The sequence below is a fragment of the Meira miltonrushii genome (assembly GCF_003144205.1).
Source record: "Meira miltonrushii strain MCA 3882 unplaced genomic scaffold FA14scaffold_1, whole genome shotgun sequence".
Lineage (NCBI taxonomy): Eukaryota > Fungi > Basidiomycota > Exobasidiomycetes > Exobasidiales > Brachybasidiaceae > Meira > Meira miltonrushii.
In genome coordinates, this window is record NW_020289943.1 from 992,326 (window position 1) to 1,013,113 (window position 20,788).

Below are 20,788 nucleotides of genomic sequence, written 5' to 3' on the forward strand. Positions count from 1 at the left end.
AATTTGTGTGTTTTAGCCCGGATCGCTTTCTTGCTTACGCGTTTTGCGTGTGTGGGCACTTCTCCCTCTCTCTTTCTCTTCCCCACTATTTTTAGATGCAAAAGAGTATTCTTGGCTTCAAATAGCCTGCACAAGGACTACAGTATTTGACAACTTGCTCTCTCTTTCTCTCTTAACTTGAACAACGGGCACTTTAATTCCAGGAATCTCGGCCCTAATCTTCAATTGAAAAGGAACAAAGGCCCGTATCGGCATGAAATTAAAATCCACCACTAAATAAGACTCATCTCTCCACTTTAATTTGCGAACCGGTCCCGTTTTTGCATGAATAATTGTCATGTACCTTGGTACAACGGCTGCAATGCATGATCTTCCCTGCGTCTCTTTTTCCCCAGCTTATATGTATATGAATGTGTATAATTATCATTTGAATCAAATCAACCTCTAATCAACGTTTTGTTCATGCCCCCCTTTGTCTTTCTCTCTCAACCATGCTAACATTTTAAATGATAACGACAACACAAGGATACCTTTAATATTCATATAAAACACACATAGATAGACATGGGTCTATTATCCAGACTAAAGAGCCTTGATGGCTTCTCACAAAAACCTTTACAAGAAAAAGATGCAAATACGGGCACAAGATCAAATAAAAGCATTCAAACAACTTCAACTCAATCATCCAATGAAGGTGTAAGGATTACGGGTCGATCGAGTAGAAGAGGAAGTGAAACAGCCAAATCAATATCATCTTCAATAACCGGTCAAAATCACAATTCGCCGAGACCAAAATCAGTAATACCAAAAGCACAAACTGATCAAACAGTCAAACATCATACCCGAAAGAGATCACTAACAAATCCAAACGTGCCAACTCAAAATCTACTACCACAATCAAATAAGATCGAATCTGGTCTTCCTCTTCCATTGAAAGGAAATCAAACAAGATCATATGAAGAGTACAAGCAATCACTTACATATGAGAGTGCTCCTCAATTCTCAATGCATCTCCATAGAAATCAAAGAAAAGAGTCGAATGGAAGCATACCATCATTAAACGCAACTGGAACAACGTCCGGAACACCATCGAGTATGATCGAAGGTGAAGTAGTAGAGAGCAGCACGTTCCCTACGTCAGGATCTTTGATCACTTCAAGTTTACGATCGACCGATCTTGATTCGCCTAGGTTGTTCAGTGGTTCATGGCATTCTCCCAATCCTGGAGCTCAAGCCAACAATGGCACTACGATGGATTACGATGATGAAGGAATGGCAGAAGAGATTGTTGAAGATACACAACAAAGTAGTAATGATACATTTTATGCAAAGACGACATTGGATCATAATGCCGAATCTTCTTCTTATTCAACTGATGTTGATTCAATATCGCAAAGCAATCTCAATAAAGCAAATTTGGGTACACATACCTTACGTAAAGCCAGCTCACGGTTCAAGAGTGGCTTCATGCGTTCACCAAAGAGACCTTCAACGGCAGATGCTTCGATGGTTCACAGAAAACCGACATCGTGGGATTCTGTGCGAAGAAGGGAATCTCATAGTATCTGTCAATCTTCCGAAGATAAAAGTGTTGATTCAGGAGGTTTGCGTGTTGGGGTTCCAAGAAAAAGTATAGATTCAATCACGAGTACGTTCAGTATCGGAAGTAGGAATACGATGACAAGATCCACAACTCTTGCTCCACCTCAAGCAGCGGTCGAATCGAAATTGCCTTTACCTAATCAAGAAATGAGTAAGGATGAGCATCCTTCACCCACTGCACCACCACCACGACAAAGAGTTCGTGCTTCGTCTATCACATCTTCACACAGTGTCAAAGCAGTCATTCGTGCAACTTTGTCCCGTCCAACGTCACGCGGAGGATCACAAAACAATCATGAATCGTCAAGTCCGCTCGTCAGTCCAAAAAGTCAAAACGTGGAGTTTGTTCCGCAGAATAACGGACAAACATATTCTCCTGCTTTGAACTCACCTTCGCCTCCTTCTCAACAACAAAGCAGATCGATTCAAATGAGACAGAAACAATTGGCTGATCAAGCAGGATCATTCAAAGGTGAACAAGAGAGAATAATATTGAGAAATCCGGGTTTCGAAAAGTCCTCTCTCACACCTGCTCCACGTAAACGATCCAAATCAAGAACGTACAAAAATTCAAACGAGTTTGATAAATCGTTTGAGAGAGCCGAACCCGTTCCTGAAATACCATCGCAATATCGTGATGAAAGAAGGTCAAGTATTGCAACAACATTTTATTCGGAAGATCATGCGAACGAATCAATACCTTCAAGTGAAGAATGTGATTCGATCGATCATACATCATCCAACAATGATGATTTTCCCGGTTTTAGAACTTCGATTTCTACTTCTACCACTTCTGCTCAACAACATACCCCGCAGTCATCCATCAGTGGATCATCGAGTATGGCACAATCAAATCCCAACGAGAAGCAAGTAGGAGGAGTCCGTGAAAGTTTAATGCCGCGTACTTCATCCTTTACTCACACTCAACAAGACGGTAGTGAGAGATCCTTACATCCTCCCACAACATGGAAAACGCAAGCGATCGATACTAAATTTCAATTGCTTACACCTGAATCTTTCAGCTCTTCACGTTCAAGGTTACGTGAAATTCAAAATCTTTCTTCTGGTGCTTTGAGAATACATAGCGCTTGATTGCATTTCATTTATACACTATAATCAACACTCTTTCAACTCATCTGTACAATCTCTCACTTCTTTTTGCATCGTGTAAGAATATTCATTGCCTCATCATCCGTTGTTGTGAGTGAGAGAAGAAGAAAGTCAATCGCGTCTACAGCGCTGCTAAGTGTCTCTCTCTGTTGCCAGGCGTGCACTGGGTATCGGCAAGGCGCCGGCGCAACGCTAGCATTCAGTTAAATACACAGTACAACACTTTTACACTTCGACCACCTTCTCATCACAACGTCAAGATGGCATTAGAGTAAGTACGAGAACATGCAAAGAGGGTTGCACAGAGGAGAGAGTTGTTGCTAATCGCCCCTTTTCTCCACAGACAACCACTTTTACTCGATTCATCAATTCGGGATTGGGTTTTATTCCCAATCCTATTGGTGATGATCTTGGTTGGTTTGGTAAGACATTATATCACCCTTTTGATCACTTCTTCGCCTAAACCACAACAACCACCAGTCGTTCGACAACAAAGGATTATCACCCGCGCAGCAACTTTGCGATCACATTTCGCTTTGATTCCAAGACAGGCTTTCAAAGCTCGTTTGGATTGGTTGACCGATGCTTTGGATAAGGGAACGTACATCAAGCCTGAAGAACCAAAGAACGTGAGTGTACCATCGCATTAGCCAACGGTCCTTCTTCTTGCTAATATATCTCCCCGCTTCCCCTCCTTGGCAGCCCGGCGAAGAAGATATGCCAAAGAACCCTCTCTCTGATCCAGCACAGATGGACCAAATGATGGACATGGCAAAGAAGAGCATGGTTTCCATGGTACCCCAAACGGTCATCATGGGATGGATCAATTATTTCTTCACAGGATTCGTTTTGAGTGCGTATGCGATAAAGACCGCTTCTTCTAAGGTGGAATGCTGACCCTATTCTCTTTTCAGTCCGACTACCTTTCCCGCTCACTTTACGATTCAAGCTCATGCTTCAACGTGGTATTGATACTTCGGATATGGATGTTACATGGGTAAGCAGTATCAGTTGGTACTTCTTGTGTTTGTTCGGCTTGAATGCCATTTTCAGACTGATCCTGGGTGATGGAAACTGTGAGTATAGAAGCAGATCTGGGTTGCTCCCATAAGAGTAAAGCTGACTTTCATTCCCGCCGCCTTCTTGTAGCCGCTGATGGAACTCGCGATATGGCAGCGATGTCTAACATGGGAGCAGGTGCATCTCCAATGGGCCAACAACCCGATTACAAAAAGCTACATGCACAAGAGAAAGAATCTCTTGAATTGGCAGGCAGCGATACAAAAGCAAAGTGGATCGGAGATGGTATAGAAGGACGTGTGCTTGCCATGTATGCCAAGTAGAAGCAAAAAGCCTAGAAGCTGTACAAAATCGGAATAGATTATGATTGATGCTATTGGTACAAATATTACTACATAAAGCAAAATAATGCCTGATCATTGTTTGGTAAAGAACCGTTTGCGATAATGTTTTAATTCTTCTATACTGCCTTTGATATCGTCTAAAGCACGATGATTTCCTTTTCCGCCAGTCCACCGTTTGTCCTCGCCGTACCAGCGTGATACCAATTCTTTGATACTGGAAACATCTACGATACGATAATGTAGATGACTCATTAGCTGAGGGATGGAGAGGATAAACATGTTAGCTATCGTCAGTCAGACAATTTAGTATGCATACGTACCTCTGGCATCTCTTTATGTAAAAACTTGGCGTCAGCATGAACGGTACTTCCAGCCAAACATGCATGATAAGGTAGAGGAATTCGATCACGAACGTAAGCCAGTATTGCAGCTCTTACATCAGCATGTTGAAAAGATTTTTCCGGGTCCAAACAAGCTTTTGTTAAACCAGAATGACCATGTTGTCTTATACACCAATCGTTCATTTTATCAAGTACTTCTTTTTCCGTTCTGATAACGTAATTTACACCTTCATCAAGCGGGTTTAATTGACCATCTGTGATTATACAGGCAATCTCGATTATACGTTCACTTTCTACGTCCAAACCTGTCATTTCACAATCTATCCATACTAAAGCTCCATCTTTTGCTTCTAATTTGCGATTGGCTGCTGGAGGTGGAATTGGACTGATTGCATGTTGTGAAGATGACATAGTCTCAAGATGTCCTTTGTGCCTTTGTGAGATTGATGATGCTTTTGGGGTAAGGAAGGATCGTGCCCAAGAAAGGAAAGAGAGTGGCCGTCGGGAATATAACTGCAATCTGAAAGTCGGATTAACAGATCGTAAGGTTTGTCGACAGATACGAGAGATCATAAAGTGAAGATGATGAGTACGATCAATGTATTCTTCTATCAGTTGTCGGAGAATTTAGCCTTCCTCCTTCTTTCCATTCCCGCCATAAGAATGTTTGTTAACACTAGCAGTGCACAGACACGGCTTTTTGTTACGCGTGTGTGTGTGTATGTGTATGCTTTAAGCTTGATTCGGATGCATAAACGTAAAAAGTGTAATATCACTTTCTCATGTCGGGCGAGCTTCTTACTCGAACAATCATCATTGAGCTTGACTGTGGTCAGCTTGACAAAGAATACAAAACAATCATGGACGAGGATGAGGATGCTTTCCTCTACGGAGATGGAGATGAAGGTACAAATACAGGCAATGGAGTAACTGATGCCGCTGCAACAGAGAATGCTAAGCAACAGGCACCAGCTGATCAAAATGGACAAGAAAATGAAACAAAAGACGCCGAAGACGATGAAGAAGAAGATGATGAGGACGACGATGAGGAAGAAGAAGACAGCGACTCTGATCTGGAAATCATTGTTGATAGCAGCGCAGTTGATGCTAAACCACCTCCAGGTTATAGTGCAAGACCGCTTGCTCCTTACAATAAATCTTATCAAGCACAAAAAGCAGCCGGAAATGCTGCAGCTGCTGCCGCCGCCATATCTACAGAGTATACGCCATTGACAAGACCAGGTCAAAGCAGTGCAGCAGCTGAACCTCTGACCGCTGTTGCGAATACGTCAACATCGGAAGCCAAACCTCTTACAGGACATGTTGAATTAACACCCGCACAAGCACAAGCACTTCAACAACAGCAAGAAGCACAGTCACAATTGCCTGAAGGACCGCCTCCTCCTGCCCCAATAACCGCACCTAGAATTGATATAGATCCTTCTGAACAGGCTTTGATGCTTCCTCCCGAAGCTGCGGGCGGAGAACCTGGACCATTGATCTACCACTTGGACCCAGCTGAAATGGAAGAGAAGCCGTGGAGAAGGCCAGGAGCAGATCTTTCGGATTGGTTCAATTATGGATTGAACGAAGAATCTTGGCGTGCTTGGGGTGAAAAGAAGACTAGCATTCGACAAGAGCGAATAGAGATGGAAAAAGACGGAGGCTATTCCAACAGGGAACCTACGAATGAGCAACAATATCAAGATAATGGTATGATGCAACAACAGCAACAACAACAGATGCAGCAATATGGAGTGCCGCCTCAACAATCACAAATGATGCAAGCAATGATGGCTGCTACGGGAATGAATATGCCTATGGATCAATTGATGGCTTTTATGGGCATGCAGTCTGGAGGCAGTGGCTTTGGAATGGGACAAGGCAATCCTATGATGGGCATGATGGGTATGAACAATCCTATGGGTATGATGGGATTTCCTTATGGAGGCGGAATGATGCAAAATAATCAAAATATGCAACAAAATCAAAATTACGAAGGCGGTGATGAGGCTAATGGATATCAGGATGACAATGGAAATGAAGAAGCAGAATATGAACCTACTGATGATGTTGGAGGACAATCTTCGAATGATTTCACTGCAAATGCAGCACAAGCATCTTCATCGGCAAATGGAGGTGAAAACAGTGGAGCGAATGCACCGGGACAATTGTTGCCCAATAAACCATTACCGGTTGGCGAGATTCCAACCGGTCCTGCCGCTGACAGGGCCAAATCACCTTTACCACAACATGTACCGACTGGACCAAAGAATGCAGGCAGACGATATAACGATCGTGATACTGGTGCTGGCATGGCTGATGCACTTGATTATGGAGCAGGAGGTGGATTGAGAGATGATGGAGAAGAAAGACGACCTTCGGTGGCAGGACAAAGAAGTCCAATTCGTACGCGTGATTCATCGGCTGGATGGGATAATGATATTCCTACAGGACCACGTAGCGATCGAGAAAGAGATCATGGAAGACGTAGAACGACAAAACGCGGCGGCGATGATGATACGCCACGATCTTCCAGACATGATGATGATCATGATTCAGAAGCAACGGGTGACGGAAGACACAGAACGCATTCATCGCGCTCAACAAGGGATTCAGCAAGGGATACGAGGCGTACCGATCGAAGGAGAGGAGATACGGAAGGAGGAGACGATCGCGAAGAAGAGGAAAGTTCAAAATCACGTTCAAGCAAAAGCAGATCATATGCTCGATCCGAAAGACGAGCAGGAAGAGATGCACCTGAAGAAGATTCACATTCTTCTTCCAGACGGTCACGCAAACGTACAACAACGGATGACGGTGATTTGCTCTCACCTCCACGCGAGCCACGGAGAAGAAGAGGGTAGATGGTTTTATCTTTAAAAATCTTTGTACTGCTATGCTAATGCATTTGTTCTATTTTCTGTGATATTCTGTGTTGTGATGAACGCGATCAGACAAGATTGTGAGAATTTCGTTCTTTTTTGGTTAGATTTGCGCTTCGTCAATACGAATGCAGTGAAATGTGTAAATACAACAATGAACGTCAAAAGACCATATGTGTGTGTGTGGTGTATGATATGCGTGTGGGCGATAAAGGTGCCTTGCAAAGTCGCCAATGGTAAAGTCAGAGTGAAGCTGGACCGGAAGTCAATTCTGCAAGGTCTTTATGCCGTAGTAGGATGATGCAATGCCGGAAAAGTAGGAGAGTGAGAAAAGAAGAGAAAAGATTCACTTGCTACGAAGCAAACGCTTATTCGCTCTTCATTTCGACATCACCTGCCTTACCACCTTTACGGGTGATGATTGTCTTGCGGTCCTTGTCAAGTTTAACCTTTGTGATAACAACGTTTGATGGGTGGACTGGCAATTGAACAGTGGTACCGTTGGTCTTATCACGGGTAACACGGTCGACGTGGATGACGTACTTTTTGCGGTATACTTGAACAACACGGCCTTCACGTCCTTTGTTGGTTCCACGAACGATGATAACTTCGTCATCGCGGCGGATTGGCAATGAGCGGATCTGTGAACGGAAAGAATAGATAGAATGTGAGCCGGAATGTTCTTATATTGTAGTGAAGTCGTCCAAAGGCTGATTCGAGAGGCATTTGTTGAATTCTAACTCCATCCCACAAAGTCGTCATTTCTTCCGCTTGTCGTAATTCACTTCATGTCAAGTGGTCGACCCCACCATATCTCCTCCAATAATGCCCTCTCAACAGCCTTCCCAGCCCTTCCTATTATTCCCATCACTGATACTTACACCGTGCTCTGAACGAAGTTCTTTGCTCAAAGGAGAGCTCATAATTTTTCTTCTCAATGCACTTGGTGCAGAGAAGTGTAGCTTACGGCCAACACGACGAGAAGAAGAGACCATCTTGACTTGTATGTTGTTTTGTCGAGGTTGAGGATGGTTGACCTTGATGATGGATGGAACGGTTGCAATCAAGATTTGAGTATAATCGGATGAAGCTGAAACTGCAACCTGACTTCTCTCATACGCAGGAGGCAGGCGGGCAAGGACAGACGTGATGCCAGAATAATGTGCACCAACACTGAATAGCAGCTTAAGAAGGAACCAATGCACACAGCCTAATGCGCAAATTGCTAAAACGCTCAAGCAAGCCGCAGGATATTCACGTGCAACGCGCCCAGACAACAGATTCAAAATTTGAGGAAAAGAACGCGATTCTGCTTACATCATCTTTCGTTTACAACCTTCATCTTATGCTTCTACACGTGTGGTTGAACCCCCACGCCAACCGATGACCTCGGAAGTGTGGGGGGATAATTCCGAAAGAACGGAAGCAATTCCGCTTTCTTGTCATCATCATCAAAGATGGACGTTGAGACATTCCGGAAAGCAGGCTATGCAGCCATTGATGCGATATGCGATTACTATAAATCTATGGACTCACTTCCTGTGATGGCACAGGTAGAACCAGGATTCCTACGAAAATCAATACCGGAAGAAGCACCGGAAAAAGGTGAAGAATGGAATGTGATTGCAAAAGATTATCAAGAGAAGATCTTACCTGGAATAACTCATTGGCAACATCCTAATTTCCATGCATATTTCCCGTCAAATACTACATTTGAAGGTATGCTGGCAGATCTACATGCGAGTTCAGTCTCTAATCCAGGTTTTAACTGGTCGGTATCGCCTAGTGTGACAGAATTGGAATTGATCACACTGGATTGGACAGCAAAGATGTTTGGATTGAGTCAAGACTTTTATACGACAAGCGAAAGAGGAGGCAGTATTATCCTAAACAGTGCATCTGAGGTAGCAATCACAGTAGCCGTTGCCGCACGAGAAAAGATCTTAGCAACAATGGAGAACAAGAATGAAGTCTCAATTAAACAAACACAAATAGAAGATGTTGCTTATTGGAGAGGGAACGCAACCAGTAAGCTGGTCATGTACGGAACTACACAAACACATTCTATTGGTGTAAAAGCAGCAATGGTTTTAGGATTACAGTTCCGTGCAATCGAAGTGGAAGGGAAAGACCGATTTGGTTTAAGGGGAGATGCGTTACGCAAAGCTCTGAAGGAGGACCAAGAAAAGGGTTTGGTACCATTTATGCTGATTGCAACTATTGGCACTACGAGCTCAGGTGCAGTGGACCGACTGGATGAGATTGAAGAAGTGACGAAGGATTATCCTGATCTATGGATTCATGTTGATGCAGCTTATGCAGGAGTCTGTCTCGCCTTGCCAGAGATGCGATCAACATGCTATCTTGATGTGATTAACAGAAAGGTAGACTCTTTCTCTACCAATCTACATAAATGGGGTTTAGTTACGTTCGATTGTTCGCCCTTGTATGTTCGTCAACGGGCGGATCTCTCTAATGCACTCACGGTAACTCCGCAATACCTGCGTACAAAGCAAGGTGATGCAAATTCAGCCTTGGATTTACGCAACATGCAATTATCACTAGGAAGAAGATTCCGTTCGCTAAAAGTCTGGTTCACTCTTCGTTCCTATGGTCAAGAAGGTTTTCGCCGGCATTTACGCAATGGTATAGAATTATCTCAAACTTTCAATGAACTCATCGCTACGCAGAGAGCCCCACTCAAGATTGTCACACCACCTCAATGGTCTTTGACCGTATTCAGACTAGAGCCAGCAGGAATGAAGGATGAAAAGGAATTAGACACACTAAACAGACGATTTTGGGATGAACTTCAAACACGCAGTGATGCTATCCTACTTACACAAACGATTTTGCCAGAAATAGGATTTTGTATTCGATTCGTGGTCGGAACGCCATCTTCGAAGGAAAGTCATATAGAAAAGGCTTATGATATTATTTGCCAAATTGCTTTGAAAGTATTGCAAGATGCTCAATAGATTTGCTTCTTCTGTAATTTATGTATTTTTATAATCCCTTCTATAATGCAAAAAAATGCACTTCGACACAGTGTGATACACAGTTGAATGCTGTTGGATCATGATCAGTAAGAAGCCGTTTAATGCGTTCAGTAGAGCAGTATGATCATATTTCTGAGTTTTCATCACGCATTGTCCGCAAAGACTGGCGCACCGCCTTGATAATAGAAGCGGAATTGCGCATTTAATTAAAAATGTCTGCAGTTGAATAGTCTACAAAACATCGAATGAAGCCGAGGCAATTCTACTGAGGTCCATTTAGCGATGCGCTGTTGGCAGTTATTCAGCCCAATCCTGCTTACAACGGCAGTAGAGCGGCGTGCGCACTTTGCATTGTCGTGCATCAAGACTGCCAACGTTCCTTCTGTTTCTCTACCTTCCTCTGCAACTTACTCGTTGAATTAACCATTACTGTGTCACACACTCATCGAGTAATTGATAGCATAACCCGAGTAATTGATAGCATAACCCGTACCGCTGGAATACAAGTGAGGCCAAGGCTCACCAAGATACATCATAAGACGGGACAATTGACCGAAAAATGGACATCGAAGCCTTTCGTAAAGCAGGTTATGGGGCAATTGATGCAATATGTGAATATTACAATTCCATTGAAAGCTTTCCTGTGATGGCACAAGTTGAGCCAGGTTTCTTACGTGATTCGTTACCGGAAGAAGCACCGGAAAAAGGTGAAGAATGGAATTTGATTGCAAAAGATTATCAAGAAAAAGTTTTACCGGGAATCACACATTGGCAACATCCAAACTTTCATGCTTATTTTCCTGGTAATACAACATTTGAAGGCATGTTGGCCGATTTGCATGCCAGTGCAATTTCTAATCCAGGCTTCAATTGGTCCGTATCACCAAGTGTGACAGAATTGGAGTTGATCACATTAGACTGGACGGCAAAGATGTTTGGCTTAAGTGAAGAATTTCATACTACAAGTGCTCAAGGCGGCAGTATCATTCTCAGTAGTGCATCAGAAATTGCGATCACCGTGGCAGTTGCTGCCCGTGAAAAAATCTTGGCCCAGATGATCGAAAAGAACGCATCAGCAGAAACAACGATGGAAGAAATAACATTCTGGAAAGGAATTGCAACAAGCAAAATGATCATTTATGGCAGTACACAAACACATTCTATCGGTATAAAAGCGGCAATGATTCTGGGTTTGCAATTTCGAGCGATTGAAGTGACTAAAAAGGATGGTTTCGCACTCCGAGGAGAAGCATTGACAAAAGCCTTGGAAGATGATCAAGCCAAAGGATTGATACCATTCATGTTGATCGGAACGGTTGGTACTACAAGTTCAGGAGCAGTGGATCGTCTTGATGAAATTGAAGAAGTACTCAAAAATTATCCAGATATTTGGTTCCACATCGATGCAGCTTATGCCGGTGTCTGTTTAGCCTTACCGGAGATGCGTACAAAGTGTCATCTTGATGTGATCAACAGAAGAGTCAATTCCTTCTCCACAAATTTGCACAAGTGGGGTTTGATCACTCTGGAATGTTCAACACTGTATGTTCGTAACCGTGTAGACCTCTCCAACGCACTCACGGTAACACCTCAATTCTTGCGTTCAAAACAAGGTGATGCGAACTCCGCTTTGGATTTACGTAACATGCAATTATCCCTTGGTCGACGATTCCGTTCACTCAAGCTCTGGTTCACACTTCGTTCTTACGGTCAAGAAGGTTTCCGTCAACATTTACGTAAAGGCATTGCACTTTCTCAAATTTTCAATAAGCTCATTGAAACCCAACAAGCACCACTTAAGATCGTTGCGCCTCCTCAATGGTCTTTAACGGTGTTCAGATTGGAGCCAGTGGGTATGACAGATGCACAACAATTGGACACACTCAACAGACGATTCTGGGAGGAACTTCAAACACGCAATGACGCCATCCTTCTCACGCAAACAACATTGCCAGAGATTGGTTTCTGTGTGCGATTTGTGTGTGGCACACCATCTGCAAGAATGGTCCACATTGAAAAAGCGTATGCGATTATTTGTCAGATTGCTTTAAAGGTGTTACAAGATGCTCAATAAACACACTTGCACCCCTCACGGCAGTACAACATTGCCCTTGATGCAAACGAGTGTACGACCACCAACCCAAATCTTTCCGTCATCTTCCTGTTTGATGTACAACCTTCCAGATCGATCTAAGCATGTTCCTTGTGCAACAATGAATGATAATCTATCATCTTTTACCGCCTCGGCAGGTTTCGTATTCCTGAACCATTCTCCAAGACCGGCGCTGGATTTGATAAGAATGATTAGTACTTTCTTTATCCGCATTTTTTCTCGTTATTACTCACCTAAAGCTTCCCGTAACTGGATCCTCAAGTATACCATCTCCCGGTGCAAATGTTCTCACTTCTAATGTAGCGCCGTCAGGATGTTGGCCAGGCTTATAAGAACCCAAGATACCCCACATACCTTTCCCGGCTGCACTGGGATCGGACACGTTTACATTCAAGACTGCTTTTGCATCACGCAATCGCAGTGCACACCATTCCGGTCCATTTACGATCCATTCTGCTTCCAAAACATCTTCTGCCGGTAAATCCATCGCTTTGAGGAAAGGTGTGATTTCTTGCAAAGATGCCGGTCCAGATTTACGTAGTGGAGGCGTGGAGAATGATAGCAATTGACCATCTTCAGAGATGCGAATGTAGATCAATCCTAATCCACACTTTTGTACCACCACTCCAGCTTGTTTGGGTTTGCCTCCATGTTCTAGCCATGCCCTGCAGCTTCCCAAAGTAGGATGACCTGCAAAAGGTAACTCCATCCCTGGTGTAAAGATTCGTAATGTATAATCTACTTCTGGTTCATCTTGTTTTGTTGGTGGTAGTATGAATGTTGTTTCTGACAGATTTGTCCATCTTGCAAAACGTGCCATATGATCACCATCTTGTAATCTTTCTGCTATGCTTTCATCTTCAATGATCGTTACTGCGACTGGATTGCCTTTGTATGGTTCAGAAGAGAATACGTCTACTTGATAGAATGGTAATGTTGAAGTACTCATTGTGTCTATGAATTGAGGAGGGAGACTGATTCTTGCTAGATTGGAAGCATTATATATGCTAGATGGTATGATGTCAACATGATTCATGCGTGACTCAGAAGAACAACACTTTATTCTTCTTAGCCGGCAAAAACGCGAACAATGCCGACGGCTGGGGTCTGCTGAAGTACCTGCATAAAATGGAAAGGATTCTATCATTGTATGACATGCAGAATTACTAACATGGTGAGCGTAGTTCTTGTCCGTGCTTGTAGTCTAAAATAGCATTGTCAAATTTCATTCATTTAAGTATCTTCCTATGAATATGTAGTGGACGTCATAAAAGAAGCAAGCGCTAAAGAGAGAGTTGTTGTTAATCGACAGGGGTTCTGTTTGGGTTGATCATTACGCGTGGAGGCATTTTCTACGCCCGCATTAAAAGCAAGACAGGCACATTACGCCTATTTGTTGCAAATATGCATATACTGTATGTATGTTATGGTTTCAGGGTAAATAAATAAAATCAAAAGGTATGTTTGTATTGAAGAGTAGTATACTCTTTTGACTCTTGATCATCAATCAAGTCGGAGGGCACTCGTTTCAAGAAGGAAAGGAATATCAGGACAACTGCAAATCACTATTTAGTATCGGACACCTACTCACAATCACACTCGAATCGCATCCACCAACATCTGCTTTCATGTCAAGGTAAGGAAACATCCATTCCCCTCAATAGTGCTTTTTGCACAGGCGGCAAAATGTTCGACAAAATTGGCGAATCATCCCAACAAGGCAGTCAACCACAACTGCCCAAATCTCGATTGCAACTTAGAAGAGAAGAAAGAATTCGAAATGATCCTCATTATTTTAATCCATTCAAACGATTATACATCGGTCCTTCTCCAGTAACGGCAAAGTCTGCTGCTTCAGTTGCTACAGCGATAGCACTTGATGTTCAAATTGAAAAACCAACAATGATTGGAATAATCGGAAGTACAGGAACTATTGCTGCTGCTGCTTTGGCAAGACAGTCTCTTGATTCTATCGCTATTCAATCACAAAGTGCGGCTGATGAAGTACCTAGCATTGAGGCAGGATCGATACATGGCCAATCCTCACTTGACGGTCCTAGTGGGAACAATGAACGAAGATCTTCACTTAAACGGCTGCCTTCCCATCAGTCTTTACAGACCAACTCATCTTCTCCAGTAAAGAGATTTAGAGAACTTTCACCGATTCGCATACCTGGTCGATCTGGCAATCCTAGTCAATCACGAGCTGCTTCCAGTCAGAGAAGATTACACAGAGATTCCTCATTCGCAAGTGCAAGAAGTGTAGGTGCAAGTGTAGACGGAAGAGATCGACGTGGCTCGTTGCAATATGAGGAAGATGGTCATGGAATCTTGCGCAACCGTACAAGTCGCAGACAGATGAGTCAAAGTTTGGTAGAACCGAGGATAGGACACGAGCATGACACAGTAAAATTCAATCTTCAAGATTCAAAACAGAGACGACAGCAGTCCGAAGGGGGCACATACTCTGGTCTTCCTCATACCGAAGCGGGTCATTCAAGAAATAGAGTGTTACCCTTGCTGGATACTTCTGTTCACGAGGAAGACTTTAGTCCAACTTCGAGTCCAACAAAACAAAGAGCAATCTCACCCTCTCGACTTTCTCGATCGGAAGATGGTTTATTACAGCCAATGTCATCACATAGGAGTCTTGGTGCACGCTTCCGTAGCCCTGATCGAAAGATTACGCCTCTATCGATTAGAGCAAAAGCATCCGATAGGTCTATCAGAACCGATACTGGACCCATTTCTCCCACTGCTGCATCAGCCGCACCGCAAGAACGACCTTCAGATCCGGCTTCTATGGGACAAGAAAGTGTTGGAACGAATGAGATACCGGGTGATAATCCTACGATCACAAATGATACCCAATACAACGAATTGAACATTTCTTCACCTATTGATGAATTACGTGAACGAGCACGGGAGCGATATCGTAAAGCAAAGCTTGCTAGACAGTCTCGTATACCCTCTAGTTCACTTGGTCAAAGGATGCCAGAAGCGGGCAAACGTCGTCAACATATTCGTGATGCATCACGACAAAGTCGATTGAGCTATTTGAGTACTGTAGGTACACTTACGAGTGTAGGTACCCGGTTCACAGAAGGAAGCTTTGGCGCTCAAGGTGGATTTCGTGCGAAATTGGTACGTTCGTTTAAATTTCCTTCTAAGGCAAAGAACCCATCAACGCCCAACCTTCGAACGGAATCACGTAGACATGTAAGACGTAGTGTGGCCAGTGGTGCAGGTGGTGTTGTCCCTGGTGCGATTGGAACGAGTGCAGGCGGTACGAAATGGGTTGGACAAACGTTTGAGATTGGTAAACGATTCCGACAAACGATTGAAAATCAGGAGGAGTTGCTGTTGGGAGGAGAGTCTGCTTTGGATGATGTACCGGAAGAAGAATTAGAGAATGCCACGAATGCGAACAGAAAAGGTCAACATGATCGTCAGACGTCAGAAAGTTCAGCCAACATGCGTAGTCCAGATGACGTTTTATTCTCTTTTGCAAAAGAGGCCAGCAATACAGTCGATGGAACAGATGATGCAAATCGAAAGAGAAAATCACGTAAGGGAGCTTCAACAGATCAAGAGCTTAGCAAGAGTACAGATGCGACTAAAGCAGACGCAAGCAATACGCCCGCTCTTATCCAAAGCAGCTCGGATAGCGAACCTAGCGACGGATTACCTGTTACACCTGAACGAGACGGTAACAACAGGAGAAGTGCAGGTGTAGACAGAGAAGACAAACATGACAGCGAAACAATGATGAACGGAGATGATGGTAATGACTTGGAACGTATTCGATCCAACACCTCTTTACAAACTGTACCACAGGACAGAGAAGTGCAAGCCAGCTGGGATATCGAGAGCCGAACCGGTTGGAGCGATGTGGTGAGCTTTATGAGCGCACAAAGCAGCTTGCCAGCCAGTATTCAGAGGAGCGCACGTTCAGCAGGCGATAATCTGAATGAATTCGGAACGAAAGCTAAACGTGTATTCGATGGACCATTGTCAGATTTCCGTGCAAAACAAGTGGCAGCAAAGCAAGCAAGAGAGAAAGGTCGTGCACACGAGCTAAGTCGGACGATGATTCGTGAAGGCAGTCAAGGTAGTGAAGAAATTAATCGATCTAAAACACCAACGATGGATAAAGATTCAAAACGACAAGCAGTCAAGATGTCGCAAAAAGAAATCTTTGATTCACCTCAACCACCTTTGGAGTGCGAAGAAAAGTTTCCCGAAGCGACTTTTGAGCTGACGAGAAGGACCAGCTTACCAGGTCTTGCACTAGATGGCGAACAAAATGATGCAGCAAGTGATCATGAAGTTGCAGCACGACCCACCTTTACAGAAGAGCCTGAGGTGGAAGAAAGTCCGGAACAGGTAGGCAATCGTCTCCAATTACCTTTGCCTGACTTTCGATCTGATACACAAAAACGCTCACCAGTCGAAATCCCCTCTCTGCCTGTAGATGCAGAAACACCTGCTGAGCGCACACCGGAAGAGCGAATGACATCGATCTTAAATTTGAAACCTTCGTTCAATAATGGAGACAAGAAGGAACAAAAGATGGTAAGCTTTCTAGGAGGCCCAGTGCCTTCTGCTCGCAAGCGGAGTGTTACAATGAGCGAAGTTGTTTCTCCCTCCAATGGTGAATCAACAGCAACCAACCTGGCTGGACGTATTCGACCAATTGTACGAATGGGTAACGCAGCACCTGCACCGCCGGAAGAAGTGCTTTTACGAGACAGTACGCCGGATGAACGTACAAAAGATGGCAAGACGTTAAATGAAGCTGATTTGATCACAAGTCGATCAATTTTGAAACGTGATCGAATTCTGGTAAAATTGATGTGGACAGCTTCAGAAGATGTTCCAAAAGAATTCACCGAACGAGAAAGTAGGAAGTATGAGTTACATGCTGATCCATTTCGGGAATTCATGGTCGTCTTTCGAATGGGCAGATTGGAATTATGGGACGATCCGAGTTGGACTTCAAGAATGATCGGAAAGGCCGACAATTTGAAGCTGAGGTATGTTGCACCATTGCGAAAAGGACATGCATTCGTTTCATTATACTCGGCTGTGGACACGATCTTTTGCTTGAGCTTCGTTCCTGCTCATCATAGAGGACTGTTCAATTTGCGCAGATCTGGTACGCACGTCTGGTTGTTCGATGGCAGAACGGCTTCTAACAGCGCTGATTGGATGTGGGATCTATGGCGTGAATTGGGCGGACAAATCCCTGATGCTATTGATGTTCACATTCCTGTGTTGGGATTCCGCGTCAGGATTCCTATTCCGGATGAAATTCCCAATTCACAACAAAATTCTGCACCCAAATCCATGCGTGCTTCCACCAAACCCGGCGTCAAAACTCTCTTTCGGGGAATTGATGAAATCGATGAGGAAGAAGATAGCGCATTGTTGGAAGGAGAAGGATACAAGCTTATCAATCGCAAAAATGTTGTCAAGGTTGTTTCTCAGCTGGCTCACTTTGTTCCTCAATGGGCTGAACTTTGTGCACGTTTGGAAGAACGTGGATTGCATTTCGGATTGGCATGGCGTACGCATTCGACACTTTCTTGGGTACAACATGTTCACACGATGGACATGCAAAGGCGTGATTGGGCTGTACTAGTGGGATCAATCTTGTGCGACCATAAATCACCCAGCACGTTGGAATTCAGAGCGGCAACTCATTATCCTCAATCGGTACGAACGGTAACAGGAGACACTTTGGAAGAACCGCCGGCGATTGAAGGATTTTTATGGCGTGTGAAAGCAGTTTCTGGAGCTTTGACAAGGTTGTATATCACCACGCAAGACGGTCTGATCTTTGTCAATCGACCTTCAAGAGCATTTCCACCTGAACGATACATTGCCATCGAACCAACTCAAGCTCAACAACCCATTAAACGGTCCAATTCATCTGCCGCTGAATTAAGTGTCGAATATAGACGTAGAACGAGAAGAGGCAGTAAAGGCGCACAAAGGGCTGATGATACTTTGGCAACGTTGGGTGAAAAAGTGATCGAAATGATTACCACCGAAGCTCAAACGGTAGAAGAACTTGATGCTCAAACGGAAGCTTATCGTGCGTTTGAAAAGCGAAGATTGTTTGAGCAAATTGCCAATTCGGACGGATACGTAGACGTTCGTGATATTTATTCGATTTATTGTTTGGATGGCAAAGGTGGTGTTCGCAGACCAAGTGCTGATGGAAAGAACGACAAGAAAGGAACACCGAAAGAGGAACCCGCGGCGGATGAATTTGAGGACATCTTCCATGATATCGGAGGCGAAGAAGGATATGAACAATCGCCAGATCGAAACGCACTAAAGCAAAGCAGACAATTCGAACTCACGATGATGAATGGCAGAACTGTTCGATTCGAGGCGTACAGTCAATCAGTGTGTCACGAATGGGTGAATCAGATTTATACTTTATCACGTTACTGGAAAAGAAGGGAGAAAGTGGATGCATTGGAAGTGATGAATGCATGTGGACATGATCCAGCCTTGATTCATCGAACGCACAGAAAGAATGTCGAAACAAGACCATTGGAAGCTGAAGCAGGAAGTGAAAGAGTGGCACCTATCCTAGGCAATATTTGGAATTGGTGTATCCTTGATGCTTGCAGAACGATTTTACGGTCAGGTAGGCTTTTCACAAAGAAGAAACCGTATGCCGCATTCGCAAGTCGCTACTGCGTTTTGGTATCTGGTCGCATATTAACTTTCAAATTGATGACGTCCAACAGAACAGCAAGAGCACGTCAAAATGCCGGCCTCTTCCATAAACGTCAAGATACGGTAATCCATTTAAGGGATAGTTATGTGTACAGCGGAAAGTTGACAGATCATATGTTAGTCAATGGAAGATCAGACGGAGCAGGAGCTTTGAGTAATTTCGGAGGTGGAACAGGAGGTGCGACAACTTCCTCTACTCGTCATACTCTGCCACGAATTTATGCTGATGGCCTTTTGAGTACGGATGAGGATGAAGAATGTACTTTTGTCGTTCGTTATAGGCCTCAACGTGTAAATCGATCTCTCAATCCTCATCTTCACAACGAACAAGATGCGTTCGCACAAGGGGACGGAGACGATGATCAAACAAATGGAAACGAGAACGGAATCACACAAAAAGCCAATGCTTCCATTACAACTTTGCGCGATTCTACTGTGAATGTGATCGCAATGCGCGCTAGAAGTCGATTGGAAAGAGATCTTTGGGTCTGGGCCATCAATGCAGAACGTGAAAGGGTCGTTCGCGATGACGTTGCACGAGAGAATCAGATCCGACAACATGGTCAAACGCCATACAAGTACAGTCATCATCATAATTGATTTGCACCAATTTATTAAAACGGACATTTATTTTATACAATATACCCAGTAATATCTCAATCATATCATTCTACTTTCATGAATAGCATTGCATATTATCATATGAGAATTATGCTCCAGCTTCTTTTGGCTTCTTGGCTCCGTACTTTGAACGAGAAGTGGTTCGATTAGCCACACCCGAGAAATCCAAAGCACCTCTGACAAGATGATAACGAACACCAGGTAAATCCTTTACACGACCTCCACGAATGAGAACTACACTATGTTCTTGTAAATTGTGACCTTCTCCTGGAATATAAGCAGTTACCGTTCTACCGTTTGTTAATCGAATTCTTGCGCATTTACGAACGGCCGAATTTGGCTTTTTAGGTTTTGTAGTAAAGATACGTGCACAAACGCCTCTTACGAACGGACGTGATTCCAATGCAGGAACTCGGTTTGGTGTTGGTCTATGTGGTTTACGTGCACCTCTTCTCACTTGACGGTAAGTGACAGATGCAATGGATGTTGAATGAAAAGAAGCAGACGCAATTCGTCCTGACAATAGGGTTGATTTACTGTTCTGTGCGATGGACATGATCGAAGAACGCTTTGTGATCGGATTGACTGTGTGGATTAGACGATTGCTTTGTCGTGCTTGTTGCTGTAGCGGCGAGCGAGATGGTCCAGCGATACTAGAAGCACCTATCCGTCTTGCCAAAGAACAAGAAGCCGAGCGACCTCTGCTGGAAGCGGCAGGTGTGATAAGAGAGAGCTGTGGGGTGTGCAGGTGGCGTGTAAGTTACTACTGGATCTTGTTGGAATTTCTTACCAGATCTACTTACCATTTTGTAACTCTGTTGCGATCGTGATCGTGATGGTGAAGAATGTATAATTCGTGTGACCGTGCAATGGTAATCGAAGAAGAAAGTCAGCAAGGCTAAAAATCTTACACGTGATATGAACCCAACTGCCAGGGTGAGTCAAACGCGTTTAAGCCTCAAGCTTTAATTTCTAAGATGTCCTTATGCTGCATGCG

General features: G+C 43.9%; 10 protein-coding genes across 10 annotated transcripts; 6 read left to right on the forward strand and 4 right to left on the reverse strand.

Annotated features, from left to right (window-relative positions):
* The first annotated feature begins 98 nt into the window (after positions 1-98).
* FA14DRAFT_7393 (uncharacterized protein) lies at positions 99-2,768 on the forward strand. The gene has a single exon (XM_025502795.1). The coding sequence runs from the start codon at positions 565-567 to the stop codon at positions 2,692-2,694; it is 2,130 nt and encodes a 709-aa protein (XP_025357154.1). The 5' UTR covers positions 99-564; the 3' UTR covers positions 2,695-2,768.
* Positions 2,769-2,972: 204 nt separating this feature from the next.
* On the forward strand, positions 2,973-4,055 carry FA14DRAFT_169783 (uncharacterized protein; the record flags this gene model as incomplete). The annotated part of the gene is made up of 5 exons (XM_025500234.1): positions 2,973-2,983; positions 3,056-3,341; positions 3,415-3,565; positions 3,627-3,788; positions 3,862-4,055. 5 exons carry the CDS (start codon positions 2,973-2,975, stop codon positions 4,053-4,055), a joined length of 804 nt encoding a protein of 267 aa, XP_025357155.1.
* A 93-nt stretch (positions 4,056-4,148) lies between these two features.
* FA14DRAFT_163042 (ribonuclease H-like protein) lies at positions 4,149-4,828 on the reverse strand (the record flags this gene model as incomplete). The annotated part of the gene is made up of 2 exons (XM_025499794.1): positions 4,149-4,331; positions 4,397-4,828. 2 exons carry the CDS (start codon positions 4,826-4,828, stop codon positions 4,149-4,151), a joined length of 615 nt encoding a protein of 204 aa, XP_025357156.1.
* A 371-nt stretch (positions 4,829-5,199) lies between these two features.
* FA14DRAFT_152277 (uncharacterized protein) lies at positions 5,200-7,284 on the forward strand (the record flags this gene model as incomplete). The annotated part of the gene is made up of 1 exon (XM_025497519.1): positions 5,200-7,284. One exon carries the CDS (start codon positions 5,200-5,202, stop codon positions 7,282-7,284), a length of 2,085 nt encoding a protein of 694 aa, XP_025357157.1.
* Positions 7,285-7,319: 35 nt separating this feature from the next.
* FA14DRAFT_187017 (putative 60S ribosomal protein L26) lies at positions 7,320-8,297 on the reverse strand (the record flags this gene model as incomplete). The annotated part of the gene is made up of 2 exons (XM_025501560.1): positions 7,320-7,943; positions 8,184-8,297. 2 exons carry the CDS (start codon positions 8,295-8,297, stop codon positions 7,671-7,673), a joined length of 387 nt encoding a protein of 128 aa, XP_025357158.1. The 3' UTR covers positions 7,320-7,670.
* Positions 8,298-8,632: 335 nt separating this feature from the next.
* Positions 8,633-10,346, forward strand: FA14DRAFT_159176 (PLP-dependent transferase). Its single transcript, XM_025498090.1, has one exon. The coding sequence runs from the start codon at positions 8,760-8,762 to the stop codon at positions 10,278-10,280; it is 1,521 nt and encodes a 506-aa protein (XP_025357159.1). The 5' UTR covers positions 8,633-8,759; the 3' UTR covers positions 10,281-10,346.
* Positions 10,347-10,860: 514 nt separating this feature from the next.
* FA14DRAFT_187019 (PLP-dependent transferase) lies at positions 10,861-12,779 on the forward strand (the record flags this gene model as incomplete). Its single annotated transcript, XM_025501561.1, has 1 exon — positions 10,861-12,779. The coding sequence occupies one exon, from the start codon at positions 10,861-10,863 to the stop codon at positions 12,373-12,375; it is 1,515 nt and encodes a 504-aa protein (XP_025357160.1). The 3' UTR covers positions 12,376-12,779.
* Positions 12,391-13,363, reverse strand: FA14DRAFT_119861 (Diaminopimelate epimerase-like protein; the record flags this gene model as incomplete). The annotated part of the gene is made up of 2 exons (XM_025496377.1): positions 12,391-12,586; positions 12,648-13,363. 2 exons carry the CDS (start codon positions 13,361-13,363, stop codon positions 12,391-12,393), a joined length of 912 nt encoding a protein of 303 aa, XP_025357161.1.
* A 544-nt stretch (positions 13,364-13,907) lies between these two features.
* FA14DRAFT_7455 (uncharacterized protein) lies at positions 13,908-19,825 on the forward strand. The gene has a single exon (XM_025502808.1). The coding sequence runs from the start codon at positions 14,101-14,103 to the stop codon at positions 19,768-19,770; it is 5,670 nt and encodes a 1,889-aa protein (XP_025357162.1). The 5' UTR covers positions 13,908-14,100; the 3' UTR covers positions 19,771-19,825.
* A 54-nt stretch (positions 19,826-19,879) lies between these two features.
* Positions 19,880-20,597, reverse strand: FA14DRAFT_152283 (30S ribosomal protein S12; the record flags this gene model as incomplete). The annotated part of the gene is made up of 2 exons (XM_025497520.1): positions 19,880-20,524; positions 20,595-20,597. 2 exons carry the CDS (start codon positions 20,595-20,597, stop codon positions 19,880-19,882), a joined length of 648 nt encoding a protein of 215 aa, XP_025357163.1.
* Between the last annotated feature and the right edge of the window lie 191 nt (positions 20,598-20,788).